Source organism: Dreissena polymorpha, chromosome 13 (genome assembly GCF_020536995.1).
Source record: "Dreissena polymorpha isolate Duluth1 chromosome 13, UMN_Dpol_1.0, whole genome shotgun sequence".
Lineage (NCBI taxonomy): Eukaryota > Metazoa > Mollusca > Bivalvia > Myida > Dreissenidae > Dreissena > Dreissena polymorpha.
Window position 1 is genome coordinate 3,894,380 of NC_068367.1, and position 14,732 is coordinate 3,909,111.

The 14,732-nt window shown below is 35.2% G+C and overlaps 1 protein-coding gene across 1 annotated transcript in view; it reads right to left on the minus strand.

The window, feature by feature from the left end:
* Positions 1–4,485: 4,485 nt before the first annotated feature.
* The window catches only part of LOC127855887 (PDF receptor-like), a 45,129-nt gene continuing 34,882 nt past the window's right edge, over positions 4,486–14,732 (minus strand). The window contains exons 3-8 of the mRNA XM_052391780.1: positions 14,144–14,307; positions 12,417–12,520; positions 11,819–11,984; positions 9,797–9,932; positions 5,465–5,525; positions 4,486–4,576 (exon numbers count right to left, since the gene is read on the minus strand). Coding sequence (XP_052247740.1) covers positions 4,486–4,576; positions 5,465–5,525; positions 9,797–9,932; positions 11,819–11,984; positions 12,417–12,520; positions 14,144–14,307 — 722 coding nt within the window. The remainder of the gene's footprint in view (positions 4,577–5,464; positions 5,526–9,796; positions 9,933–11,818; positions 11,985–12,416; positions 12,521–14,143; positions 14,308–14,732) is intronic.

Here is a 14,732-nt window from a genome sequence, read left to right on the forward strand (position 1 = left end):
CCAAAAACATAAGTGTTATAACGACACAATGTGAATTTGTCGTTTGAATGAGTCTGAATTATTTATGTTCCAAATGTCTTTGCCGTGCGTTCTGGTACTGAGCTCATTTGTCATAACGTACTACCCAAATGCAATCTTACCTGACTTTGATAAATTGAGCTTCGTTTGTATGGCTGTCTTGAAGTTTCAAGACAAGAACGCGGATGATGTTTAGCAAGAACCCGAGGTTTACCTGAACGATAAAGGCGCAGTATGGACGGCTCTGGATTTAAAGGAACGTTTTACCATAAGGCAAAACATCTTTCTGCAAATAAGCAAAATAGCATTCCTTACTAACAAAAATTAAACGTTTCATTTCGTTGATAAACATTAATCGTTATTGGTAAACAATTAAGAGTTTGTTATGCTTTTAACGATGTTAAAAAAAACTATTGTAATACCAACAAATACTCTTCTTACATCCGTTTGTCTGGCTTTGTATTTATTCCAAAGTATTTCTCGTAATTATTGGCGTCGCACTGATGTGCGTCGACTAGTGTAATACGTTTTTTTCGCTTATGAGAGGAGAAGTTATTTTACGGGTCAATTTATATATTTTTGTTGTAAGAATATCATGCAAAGTGGTGATTTTTTTTGTAAATTAGTGTAAATAAGTACTGCATTTGTGCCTATTACATTAACTACAACATTTATTGCCAATAATGCAAAGCTAATTCTTTAAATTAATAATTGATCACATGGACTGGGCAATAATAAAAGATCACAGGGACTGGGCAAATACGCGAACCAGTGAAACTTTTTGTTTTTGTATAAAAAAAATCTTCTTTGGTCCACTATCATAGCAACCACCTAGTTACTTATAAAGGCGCTATAGAGCGCGAAGCGCGACACGTATTATTAATTGTAATAATCAGTCTTGATAAAGGAAGCAGCCGCTTATCAATTAGGAGCACCATCACAGCACCCCAGTCTCATTACTATCATGTCCTCCTACAGGATTCTTTTAAGAACCACATTTAGAAGGCCGCAGTCCTGACCCGTATCTTGCCAGTGGTATGGACCCTTTGGTAAGGACCTTTAACCCCGCTAACTATCCAGTGATTTAACTTCCGGGTTTACATTTAACCCGTCTATTAATAGCTTATTATTATCTTAGTTAGATGGTGATTGTTCAAGCGGTTCCGTAGTGTAGTGGTTACACGCTCGCTTCACATGTGAGAGGCCCAAGGTTCGAGCCCCAGTAGAATCAAATTATTTTATTTGTGTTCTATGTTAACTGTTTGTTTTGATGTAGACATTTTAGTTTAAATAATAATGCTGTGATATTGTAACCATTTTTTGTTTTTATTATGACCATGAAATATATTGTGGGAGGGTGGGTGGGGGTATCGTAAACACATTTAAACTTTTACAGTGTTTTCATATCAATGAGTACTCGACCTCTATCGTAAATGAGCAACGTAAGAATAAGTTCAGAATCATCTCCCCTTGAAGTTGAGAAAAATATGAAATTACGCTTACAAGATGAAGCAGATTTTTTTAAACCTACACAGTTCTGTTCTATAAATAAAAAACTGCACACGGATTCAAGTGAAAAATAAGGAAACCAATTTAAATAAAATGAACTATGAAATATTTGGGGGTTACAACACAAAATCATAGATAATGCTTATTTGAGAGTTATAACACAACATCATAGATAATCGTTATTTGGGAGTTATAACACACAATCATAGATAATGGTTTTACCAGTATCTTTTTCTATTTTGTTTAAAATAATTGGCCAATATATTAATATTTACAGTAGAAAAAAATCGTTCCATGTAACTTAATTGAGTGCCTTTTGTACTGAAATTCCCGACGCCCTTTGATGCTTTGCATCAATACTTATCTTGTACATATTGTTAATATGAATTTATATTTGATGCATAATAATATGAACCGAATGTGTATCTTTTCTTTAAATCGTTGCACGGATATATGCCAATTATATCGCATGATAACCATTCTTATCCAAAGCACGTTTAACGGAATCGAATGACAGTAACGACTTATTTTATTCTCCTTAACGTTTCCAATTATGCAAAAACTGTATCCGAAAGATCCGAAAAATGTGTTTAATTCGTCTAAGCTTATCAATTAAACTATTTTTGGTTTGTTTCCCAAAATGGTATTGTCTAAATATTCTCTTCGGTATCGCTGCTGCAAAATCAAGAGAGTACATATACATTGATTTGTATCGTACAAAAACACAACATCATTTGAGATACGGCATACCACGACTGTTAATCAAGGGCGCCACCTCTCTTTTGAGATGCATTAATACATTAGCAAATGCTACTTTCGAGGTGGCTGTAAGGACCGGATGTTTTATAATTTGCTGGATTACAGGATGAGTAGCTTTTAGAAGTGTTTTTGTTTATAAATCTAATTAGACAATATGACACAACTTAAAAAGGTCTTCGTGTTTCCAAGGGTTTTGATTGTATTTGTCTGTGCATTTGTGGATGAACATTTTTTCGCTGAATAGCACTAAATTGTCCTTTTTAAAATAAAGCGAAATATGTTGATACAAAACACACACCGTTTAAAGTAGCATTGTCTCAGGCACCCGTGATAAACAGACATGATAATTTGCATACACAGTTGAATGGAAAACAAACTTTTACGGAGGGGTAATTTGGTAGTCAATTTTAGTTAAAGACAACAAAGGATAATATGTGTCATGAACGAAAACCTCAGACAGAGATGTGCCGGACGCGTACAATCGGCCATAGCGGTTATATCCACAGCGGGCAGATTATATACATCGGGCCCAGCAGTGCCTTTTTATAGTCTTATTATTGTTTTGTCAATCTCCACGCAGAGTTGTCGTTCCTTGCTCTCACATACAAATGTAATGTAGCCGTCGTGAAAGAGATTTTTGTTTTGTGTGTAGATAGTGTAATGAAAATATAATTTAAAAATAATCCAATCTTAATGTAGATGTCCTTATTATAAGTTCGCATGACAGCCTGGGTTTGACGAATATAATTCATTTATTTATGTCATATGTATTTATGGTATTTATAATGAGCTCATTAGTTTTCCATCACAATAATCAATATTAGCTACAATCTAAAAAAGTAAATAACATATCGGCATGTATGTTCCGAGCAGGGTACCATTTCGCTCGATTGTTTCTTCACATTTTGATACGCAAAAACGTGCATTACCGGAAATACGCACGCTCACCACTACGCGTTATACCCATACTCAACACCGGTAAAACGCATACTCACCGCTGGTTATACCCATACATAACACCGGTAAAACGCATACCGCTGGCTATACGTATACTCAACACCGGTAAAACGCATACTCAACACCGGTAAAACGCATACTCAACGCTGGCTATACCCATTATGGGTATAGTACTGACAAAGAAATGTGCAATTCCAGATTTCCCAGACACAGGGACTGGTCGTATATTCGATCGTATCATTATTTCGTGCATCAAAACTTAAGAAAACTTTGTTGCAGATATTTAGCGTTTACCGAAAATATTGAATAAGCTATTTGATGTGAATGCGTGTTATGTTGGTGCTGTTAATTAAGTCGCGTTTAAGAAAATAGTGTGAACATTGTAAGTTTGCAGGAGAAATCAAGTGAGACGTTTGACTTCAATTAATTGTAAATATAACTTAAATAACGCTGAAGCGTATACCATGTTTTACTAAAATAATATGATTAACGTGACATGAATCTTCTTAATCACGCTTTGTTTTGTTATACTGCAAGTAATAATAAAACACATGTTATGTTCTGTTATTCAAGTACGCACTACGGCAACAAACAACGTTGACTGTTTATATTGTGAATAGTCGTGTGCAATTCAAATGGAACAGCAACAAAATCGAGCAAACCTTTAATTGCTCTAACGGCACGTGTACCAGTAATAATCGATCATTATAGACCATTATTAGGAGATACACACCATAATTGATCCCTATAAACAACCCATAAATCGTGCTCGCGTCTTATCAAATCTATTAGTATGAACATAAAACTTATAAGAATTGGTCGATGCCAGAATGAAGACAACATTCGGATCAGAGCTTGAAATGGCTTGTAAACTTTTCAAGCATCGCGACGTCATTATCTGAAAATCAAGCGCCGCGGCGTAATGGATTTTGAAGTCCAGGCACCGCGGGCCCGCTGTGCTTCAACAGTCTGGGGAAATGCCTGCCATACTACACACCGGCAAATCGCATACTCACCGCTGGCTATACGCAAACTAACCACACCTAGAACACTTTCTCACAAACAGGCATACGCATACTCACGATCTGTAATACGCATATTCACCCCCCCCCCCCCCGCCGCTTATTCAAACACTCAGACGCGGCAATACGCGTACCCAGTACCTTTGATACAAATGCTCACTCCGTGTTATTCGCATTCAAAACATTGCTTATAAATACTTAGTACTAGTAACACGCTTTCTCACGACCTGTAGTACGCCTTTTCACCGAAGCGTATACGCGCACTCACTGTAATGATCAGCGGTCTGGCAACGCCTACTGGTAAGCCCCGCCTACAGCCAGACTCGGCCAATAAGATTGCTTGCTGTATTTCATATGCTTGTATCCTAAGTAGTTCTTTTTAGATAGTCATAGCGAATAAACGTGTTAAAAATCTATCCCTTTTGGGTCTTGTATAAACTTATCCCTTTACGGGTCCAGGCAACAAATACATAATTAACATTAAGAACAATAGAACATTACACTCACCACTATTATTAATATTCTTGGCACTTCAATTATCCAGATCGTAGGACGGTAATAATAGGCGTACCAGCATCTGAATAAAAAGCAAAAATGCAATTGGGGGGATACAAGAGACCAATTTCTATTGACGATCATACACAGTAATAAAACGAATTTGCTAGGAAGTATACTAATCACGTACACGTTTATGTATTTAAAAGCCGTTTTAAATTAATATTAAAAGTGGGTATCATCTGATAAAAGTTGCTTTGAATTTTCATTAGTAATCTTAATTAGTTAATTAAAACGCTTCCTTTACAAACATAAAGTGATCATCTCCATTAGAAAACTAAAACTGTAGAAAGATTGCATTGCATAGGTTAACCCAAGTTAATGATTATGGTTGCATATATGAAGGCGCTCGCACATAACATCCGTATCTTAATCGCTTAGAAAAAGCAAGTTTGCAATTATTTGCTATTTACATGGGTGTATCAACGGCTTTTGCGATTTAATATTTAAACAAATAATGCATTTTTTATAGCTTGTCATGAATGTTTCTACAAGTACAGTTAAGCATGAAATAGTTTTTATTTACAAGGAATGCCGTTAACATTATTTTTTAGTAAAGCGATATTTACTAAAATGATAGCATCGAAAACGAAAGTTTTAACACATTTACTTTGATAAATTGCTATATTTGTAAAATGACTTACTTATTTTTGTTTGTAAGTGCCGGTGTAACGCACCATGCGACAGTTAACGGAATCAGGACACCTGGAATACACGTAAGATAAAACATTCACTTTAACGTTTTGTATATCTGTGCATAAAATAAATGTTGTTATAGTTCTGATCTTAGTCTTTAGAGGCTGTCAGCGTTAGAGTTACGTCTTTTCTCATCTGATGGTGCAAGTGAAAGTTCGTTCTGGATACATTTGTACAAAGGGACGAGTATTTGAGTATTCAATACAGACACGTTTACTTAGCGAGGCTTAGACAACCTGAACCGAGAAAATAAGCAGATTTATGGGAAACGTTCCTGATGTTTTATTTATCACTTTATTTTATCAAAACGTATGGTATTCAGTTTGAAGACAGACACAACAAAATGACAGAGCATACCGTGGTCATACTGAATAATTCCCAATGTTAAACGTGGGATAGCTGTATCCCGGCAACGCGGTTATAATGCTATTGGAGTTTATTTGCAAAATGCACGGCTGATGATATAATCAAATAAGCAGTCATATTAGCATTAGAAACGTCAATTAAAGTATTTTCTTGTAATATATAAATAGTCTTAATAACAATATAAGACTAATGCAGGACCTACATCCGACATCCACGAATTTTTAAAGTAGTAAACCGATTAACACAAAACAATCGGCCAAGTCAATTTAGGTTCAATGTCATTTGCTCCCATACTTTTGTTACATTTCGACAACTTTGCAAAGAAAGTATAATAATTGCTATTTGATTGTAAAATTGTGTAATCACAACACTGGCTGGACACGTACAAATATGTGTGAACGTATATAAATCCGCCTCCCCGTTAAAACAGGTCAAACATATTATACATACTATGTTTCATGTTATTTGCAAACGAAAGTAAATACTATGTTTCATGTTATTTGTAATCGAAAGTAAATACTATGTTTCATGTTATTTGTAATCGAAAGTAAACACTATGTTTCATGTTATTTGTAATCGAAAGTAAATACTATGTTTCATGTTTTTTGTAATCGAAATTAAATAATATGTTTTTATGTCATTTGTAATCGAAAGTAAATAGAATGTTTCATGTGATTTGTAATCGAAAGTAAATACTATGTTTCATGTTATTTGTATCGAAAGTTAATACTTTGTTTCATGTTATTTGTAATCCAAAGTTAATGCTATGTTTCATGTTGTTTGTAATCGAAAGTAACTTATTTTTTTAGTTCAAAGCAAATACTAAACCAATTGTCTGTATTTACTTCAGTATAAAGTTTTTAAGTAGCGGATCTCGAAACGTAACACGCTTTGTAACAACCCGTTTTGCAATAAACCCGTTTTGCAATAAATTTATTGCAAAACGGGTTGGGGTGTCTTATTATTTCAAATGGATTGGAAGATTTAAAAGGGAGTTTCAAGTGTTGTTATTAAATAAAATTGTTATAAAAAAAGACAAAACTGTGAGTTTAGACTTAAAATGCATGGAAGGTGATGCATTTTGAGATTTAATACTAATGGTTTCATATTGATATGAAACGAACGGAAGTTTTAAAGTCGTCTCGAACGTAAATATGATAAAACAAGGCTGAATGTTTATATAAAGTGATGTTCACCAATTTGGGAATTAAGTGAAGAATACCCAAAAGTGCATAATTTTATTGCAAAACGGGTTGCAGTGTTTTATTGCAATTCGCATTTTTTTATAACAATCCGTTTTGCACTAAACTATTTTTGCAATAAAATCATAACACATGAACTTATTGATTCAAATTGAATTGAAACGCTGAAAAGAAAGATTCAAATGTCGTATATATGGAGTTTGTATACATATAATAAGACAGAGGTGTCAGATTCGACCTAAAATTAATAGACATTGAAAGTGACCATTTCCATGAGTAAATGTGATAAACAAACACAGAATGTATATAAACAGTGATCATAACACTTTCATGCTTAAGCGAATTTAACCCAGAAATTCAATAGTGTTATTGCAATACGGGTTGCAGTTTCGTATTTCGATGTAAATGAAGAAATAAAAGCCCGGTTCACAATAAACTCATTTTGCAATTATACGTTACACATGTACTAATTGATTCCAATTGATCGGACACTTTTCGAAGAAAGTCCCAATGTTGTTTATAAGGATTTTTTTCCAAAACAAGACAGAGGTGTAAGATTCGACCAACAAATAAATGGCGGTTAAAGTGATAAATTTCATGAGTAAATGTGATACAACAACACCGAATTGTTGTAGAAAGTGATTTCAACCAATGCAATACTTAATTGAAGAAAACCGAGAAATGCAATCATTTTATTGCAAAACGGGTTAGAGTGTCTTATTGCAATTTGACATTTTTATAGCAACCCGTTTTGCAATAAACCCGTTTTGCAATAAATTCTTTCAAAACGGATTGGAGTGTCTTATTGCATTTTTTTTGTTTTAAACAACACGTTTTGCAATAAACCCGTTTTGCAATAAAGTTATCACTCTTGTATAAATTAATTCAAATGGATTGGAAGAGTTAACAGGGAGTTTCAAATGTTGTTTTAAAATAAAATTGTTATACAAAAAAGACAAAAATGTGAGCGTAGATTTAAAATGCATGGAAAGTGATGCATTTCGAGATTAATACGATAAAACAAAAATGTGTATCGAAAGTGATTTCAAACAATTTATAACTAAAGATAAGATAACGCAAAATGCAATAATTTGTGGAAAAACGTGTTGAACTGTCTTATTGAAATGTAAAAATGAACTAAAAGCCCGTTTCACAATAAACTTTTTGCACTAGTACATCACACATGTACTAATTGATAACAGTTGATTGGACACTTTTCTAAGAAAGTCTCAATGTTGCTTATAAGGATTTTTTTTTTCAAAATAAGACAGAGGTGTAAGATTCGACCAACAAATAAAAGGCAGTTACGGTGATCAATTTCATGAGTAAATGTGATACAACAACACCGAATTGGTGTAGAAAGTGATTTCAACCAATACAATACTTAATCGAAGAAAACCGAGAAATGCAATAATTTAATTGCAACACGGGTAAGAGTGTCTTATTGCAATTTGAAATTTTCATAACAACCCGTTTTGCAATAAACCCGTTTTGCAATAAATTTATTGCAAAACGAGTTGGTGTGTCTTTTTGCAATTTTATATTTGTACAACAACCCGTTTTGCATTAAACCCGTTTTGCAATAAAATTATGCACTTCTGGGTATTCTTCACCTAATTCCCAAATTTATGAACATCACGTTATATAAACATTCAGCCTTGTTTTATCATATTTACGTTAGAGACGACTTTAAAACTTCCGTTATACCGTTTCAAATCAATATGAAACAATTAGTATTAAATCTCGAAATGCATCATCTTCCATGCATTTTAAGTCTTAACTCACAGTTTTGTCTATTTGTATAACAATTTTATTTAAATACAACACTTTAAACTCCCTTTTAAATCTTCCAATCCATTTGAATTAATAAGACACTCCAACCCGTTTTGCAATAAATTTATTGCAAAACGGGTTTATTGCAAAACGGGTTGTTGTAAAAAATCAAATTGCAATGAGACACTCGAACCCGTTTTGCAATAAATTTATTGCAAAATGGATTTATTGCAAAAAAGGTTGTTACAACGCTTATTATACTGAAAGTTGTACTTAAAATTAAACAACAGATGTGAATTGTTATTATTGTCGGGCATTTAACATGTGTTATGATAAACATTTGCAAATTCATTTTAAACGTTACATATAGTTACACAATGACAGAATCAAACGTATGTAAAATACTGATATTACCATAAACTTAGATAATGGTTAATAATTTACACAAAATCCATCTTTAGACATTTCAAAAACAAATTGAGTAATTGACTAATTGCAATTGTGTTGTCTATTGTGTGTAGCAAGAGATACTATATTCGAGCCGCGATGCGTGCAAACCGGGCTTAATGCATATTCGTATAGTATAGTCGCAGATTTGTCTGTGCAGCCATACGCTAATCAAGGACGACATTTTTCACTTATATGGATTTTTATTTATATAAAGGAATTATCTTGTCCGCGATAACCCAGTCCAGTCGGAAAGTGTTGTGATAAGTCTGTGCAGAATGTACATGCTAATCTGGGACAACACTTCTCGCACATGCATTTAACCTCGAGTGCCCATCTTCCATCTTCCCATCTTTAACTGTGTAATCATGCATATAAACGAATCGATGATCGACCTTTGCACTTTTAAAGCATTTAAATAAACGTTTTGTTATGGACCATCAACAACATAACTTTTATTGTAACCATATCATTACAATATTTCACACTCACCCCATCCCATAGAGTAAAACACGACGTAATTGGCTTTCTTCGAGAACACGGAGACTGCTATCTGGTTGTGCAGGTACATGCCCTCTATAAGCATCCACATGAACTGTACCGTCTTGGTGTACTCCAACAACGCATACTGATATCACATAGCACTGGCTGTGAACGAAACAAAATACGTGTGCAAAATAAATATGTCTTCAACGTTCAGACTTACGTGTTTGAAAGGGGTAAAGAAGCAGGTCTGTGACATAACTTTGGCCGGACACGTACAAATATGAACGATGTGTTTGACATCACAGTGGCTGGACATGCACAATTATGAATTATTTGTTTGACATTACAATGGCTGAAAACGTAAAGCTGTGCACTATTTGCTTGACAAAGCATTTCCTCGACACGTAAAGATATGAACTGTTTGTTTGACATTACACTGGCTGGAACCGTAAATGTTTTATCTTTTTGTTTTACATTACAATGGCTGAAAACGTTAATATGAAAGTATACTTTATATAGCACTGGCATGAAACATCAAGAATGTTCGTGTTTGTCATATGTCTGGCTGGAAAAGCTAAACATTTACACGTTTAACATTACACTTACTGGAAAGAAACATCTTTAATTTGTGTTTAAAAAACAATTCTTGCACTATGATATACTGGCACAACACAATATTGTGCTCTCATCAATACGTACTTAAAAGAACCGTATACGGCGATTTAAGTGTTTTACACTTATTTTTTTATAGACAGGAACATGACTACTTGTAACATTTTCGTAAGCATATACACAAAAGCAGTAACTGAGTGCACTGACGTCGCTTACTGTTTCTTATAATGTTAAATATATCGATTGAAAATATTTCTATAGACAGTTGCTCTGTATATGGTTATTGTAGAATCTTCCTCACACACGAACAGCTATTTCTCTCGTAAAGCTTGTAGTTTATATTGTCAGTTTAGATTTATTGATTCAACTGTTAGAGTATCCAAATACACGTCAAGCAAACGTGCATTAGAGATTATAACTCGTAATGAAGCATTCTTGATTTACTTGAATAGCATGAAGCTGTGTGTGTTCAGTTTCTCTCTTCCGTAAAACAAATCTGTAATTGTACTTACATACGGGAAGAATAAAAGTGATCGTTATTATTGTTGTTTGACTAAATAATTTATATCTCAGAAATGTATTTTGTCCGCGATTGTGGTTATGTCTCAGATGTGTTCAATGCGTCTAAACTTTGGATAAGAAACGGACAATTAATCAAATCAATGTCAATATCAGAAGAAACGTACTATTTACATTATTTTCGCACAAGAGTGTTTGTGCTTTTTACGTTTATGTGTTGTATATTAAATTTCTTACAATATACATACATGCGTTGCCATTAGCCATTCAATTTCATGCATGCATTTACAGTAACGCAGTATTTAATGTATCGTTTAGAAGAGTTATTGAGTCTTTGTCAAACATAGATATACATTCACATAAATATAGAAGTACCAAAGTTCTAACGTCATAGTAGACTTGGCACAACTAGAGCCTCTTGGAGATTCCCCACCCCCTCCATATCTCCCAAACTTTGGACCGGACGAAGTTTTTACGTAATAATTCGTGGCTTTAATTGAGTCAAAGGGAGATTCTCCCCACTTCTTTCTTTAAAACTTGGATAAGGAGGTTGACTAACGAAATCATAGACGGCAAAATTCAAACGGCTAGCAAATCCCACCCTTTATCTCCCAAACCTGGGTCCGGACGATGTATTGACAGTATCATAGTTGGACCCACTGTAGCCGCTAGTGCCGGTATTGCTACCACAGCTGCTAGGCGCATCCCTTTCTATCCTCCCTGGTTACTTAAGATGATTGGGCGATATAATATTTGGGGCCAATTCAGCCGCTATGTGACACCGGTATTTTCCCATTCTTTGTCCGGGCGATGTAATGACAGTATCATGAGAAACACCGCTTAATCCGATAGGGGACCCTTATATATGTACACCATGGGTTCTGGAAATCTACTTACAGTATCATAGATGGCGCCGCTAGATCCGCTAGGCGACCCTGCTATCTCTCCACTCTGGGCCCGGGCGATGTACTGGTCCACGTAGGCTAACAGACGTATGAACACTTGCACGATGATCGAGACAAACAGGTTGCGATGGATACGTGTGCGATGACAACGTAAACTTCTGTAAACAGTAGATATGAATATTTACAAATGTCCACTTCACAATCGTCATTGCAATTTGTGTAAGGCCATAAAAATAAGAAAGGGCCTTTTGTTAAAAAAGCCCCACTCCAACTTCATGGTATTCTTATCGCGGTCATATGAGCGTTATCACTTTGCATAAGTACAACGCAATATCTGTTTTATTTAAGATTTGACTTCAAATGCAAAAATCAACAAGTCTTAAAGTGGTAGAGGATGATAATTTCGCATGTTCTTTGGAATGAAAGACTTTAAGTACACAAGTATTTAACGTACTTGACATCTGATGTAAGCCGCAGCATTCCATTTAGCTTCATTTCAAATGTTAATATGTAGCATTCTAAAAAATGTATTGATGTTGCATTCTGTAACAATAATTATTGGGTGGAAAATAATAATAACGTTCACTCACCTAAAATAAAAGAAAAAAAAGAGTTCCAGAAGGCATGAGACAAAAGACACCCACAGACCGACAACTTTCATCGTCCGCACGGCGCTAATTGAGTCTTTGATCATCTGTAAGTACAACACAGGTAGAGGATACAGGTACTAAGGTGAGAATAGCTCGCAAACGTTAACCTGAAAATTACATTTATGCATAAATGAGTCTCGTTACCTGTGCTTAATGCAAGCGCATAACGTGCCATCAAATGTAAGCCAGTGCAGTCCGCAAAGACTTATCACGACTAGTTCATTTTTTTGTGGAATTTTCCGTTCAGAAAAATTGTCTTCAAAACTCGAACCCAGTATAGGGTTACGCACATGAATTTCGCCCAGCGTTCCAAGAACGTTGCTCTTATACTAAATACATACATTTGTGTACTGAAATCGGATTAAATAGATCAAAGAATATCCAATAAACTTCCTGTTATGCATATTTGAGTAACAATGAACCAACAAACTCGAGTACAAATATAGGGCGCAACTCAAACTTGTAATTTATGTTGTAAGAGTTCATTAGTATCGGGTTAGATTTGGTTAGCTCCACAAAACGTATCAAGGAAAATCGTCACTTGGATTACACCAACTTGTAGCGGAATGGTCAAATGGTCTAACTTTGCGTATATTTTCGGTAATACGATGTTCAAAGTTTGTATTTCGTAAAAGACAATGTGTGAAGAAGGTCACTGTTCCAGAGTAAGTAATAGTTTATTTATTATAGGTAGTGCAATTTTCCAAAGCTTGCATTCCGTGCAAACACGTATAAATAAGGTTACATCTGAAAGGCCACACAAGTAAAGAAAATGTTTTAGTGAGTGTGCTCAACGCGAAAAACAATCTTTCTTAGTGAGCACATCATTAATAGCGCAGGAACATAACGATAATCAATGTTTGACACTGCAAACACAGTGTCAATATAATGTCAAAAGTGTTGAACGTCACATATATCGCGTTTTTATTTGTTAAATGTTTAGAACGTGCAAGAAAACGATTGCCAGCGCATCATATGCAAATACAACACACGTAGGGAAATCAATGAGTGAGCATGTTCTTTGTGCAGGGCAATGTTCCCAAGTGTGAACCTTGCACGTTACTCGTATGTACTGGATAATAACATGAGCCTTGTTCTGAAAAAAACTGGGCTTAATGCATGTGCGTAAAATGTCGTCCTAGATTAGCCTGTGCAGTCCGCATAGGCTAATTAGGGACAACACTTCCCGCCTAAACATGATTTCCGGTAAGGAGGGACTTCCTTGAATCCCATATTAGCCTGTCCGGACTGCATAGGCTAATCTGGGATGACACTTTACGCACATGAATTATGCCCAGTTTTCTCAGAACACGACTCAAATACATGCCTGTGCGTGTCCGACAAAAACGGAACTGCATTAATGGGGATATTTGTCACCGATTGCGAAGTTCTGCGTAGACAATTACGACTGTTCAATCTGTCTCTATTTGCGGTGGGCATAATTGCAGAAGTTTATATGCGCACTGGTAATGTTTGGATTTGTACAATATTATTTAATTCCTTTAATTGTATTGTGTACAATAGGCTTTCGAAACACGTTTACACACATGTTTTAAGACGAATCGAATTGGGCAGCTGTAGCGCTTGTTAAAATGTCAAGAAAACAGTTGATACAGTGACTTCTGTGAAAGAACTCAGTAAATATTATGTCAATAGACAACGAGTACCTGGGCCTGAGCGGGGGGTTTGTTGAGGAAAAACTTGTTATATATGTCCATAGACTCTGGAGTATAACATGTCGTGTAGTTGCTGAACCCAATAGGCATGCTTGTGTCTCCCGGAAATCGCCCCTCCCATCTGCCGTTCGGACCACAGGTCCTGTATCCGAACTCTAAAATCAAAAGCAATATTTGAAATGGTTTTTCATCAATAACGACGGCATGAACTAACGTCTATTACGACATGATAACAATGGTTTTTTATCCACAAATCATAGTCATTCGATATTGGCCTTGACATTCGTGTTTTTTGGATACATTTTAAAATGGTTTATGTAAAATGTTGGTGTTTCAATATCATTTCTTCCGAAGAATCGGTTAGCTCTATTGTAAAAGCGCAGGATAACAAATAAAAACATTGTAGAGTTAGTTATCTATCCCGACCTGTGTGTAGTCTTATTAGGACCGCCACACTTCTCATATCTTGGATTCAAGTAATTTGACATTGATATGCGAACTACGTGTGCGGAGGTTAACTGATCGTTGTGTTATGACAGAACAAATGTTACATCAATACTAATGGGCCATGCTCTGTGAG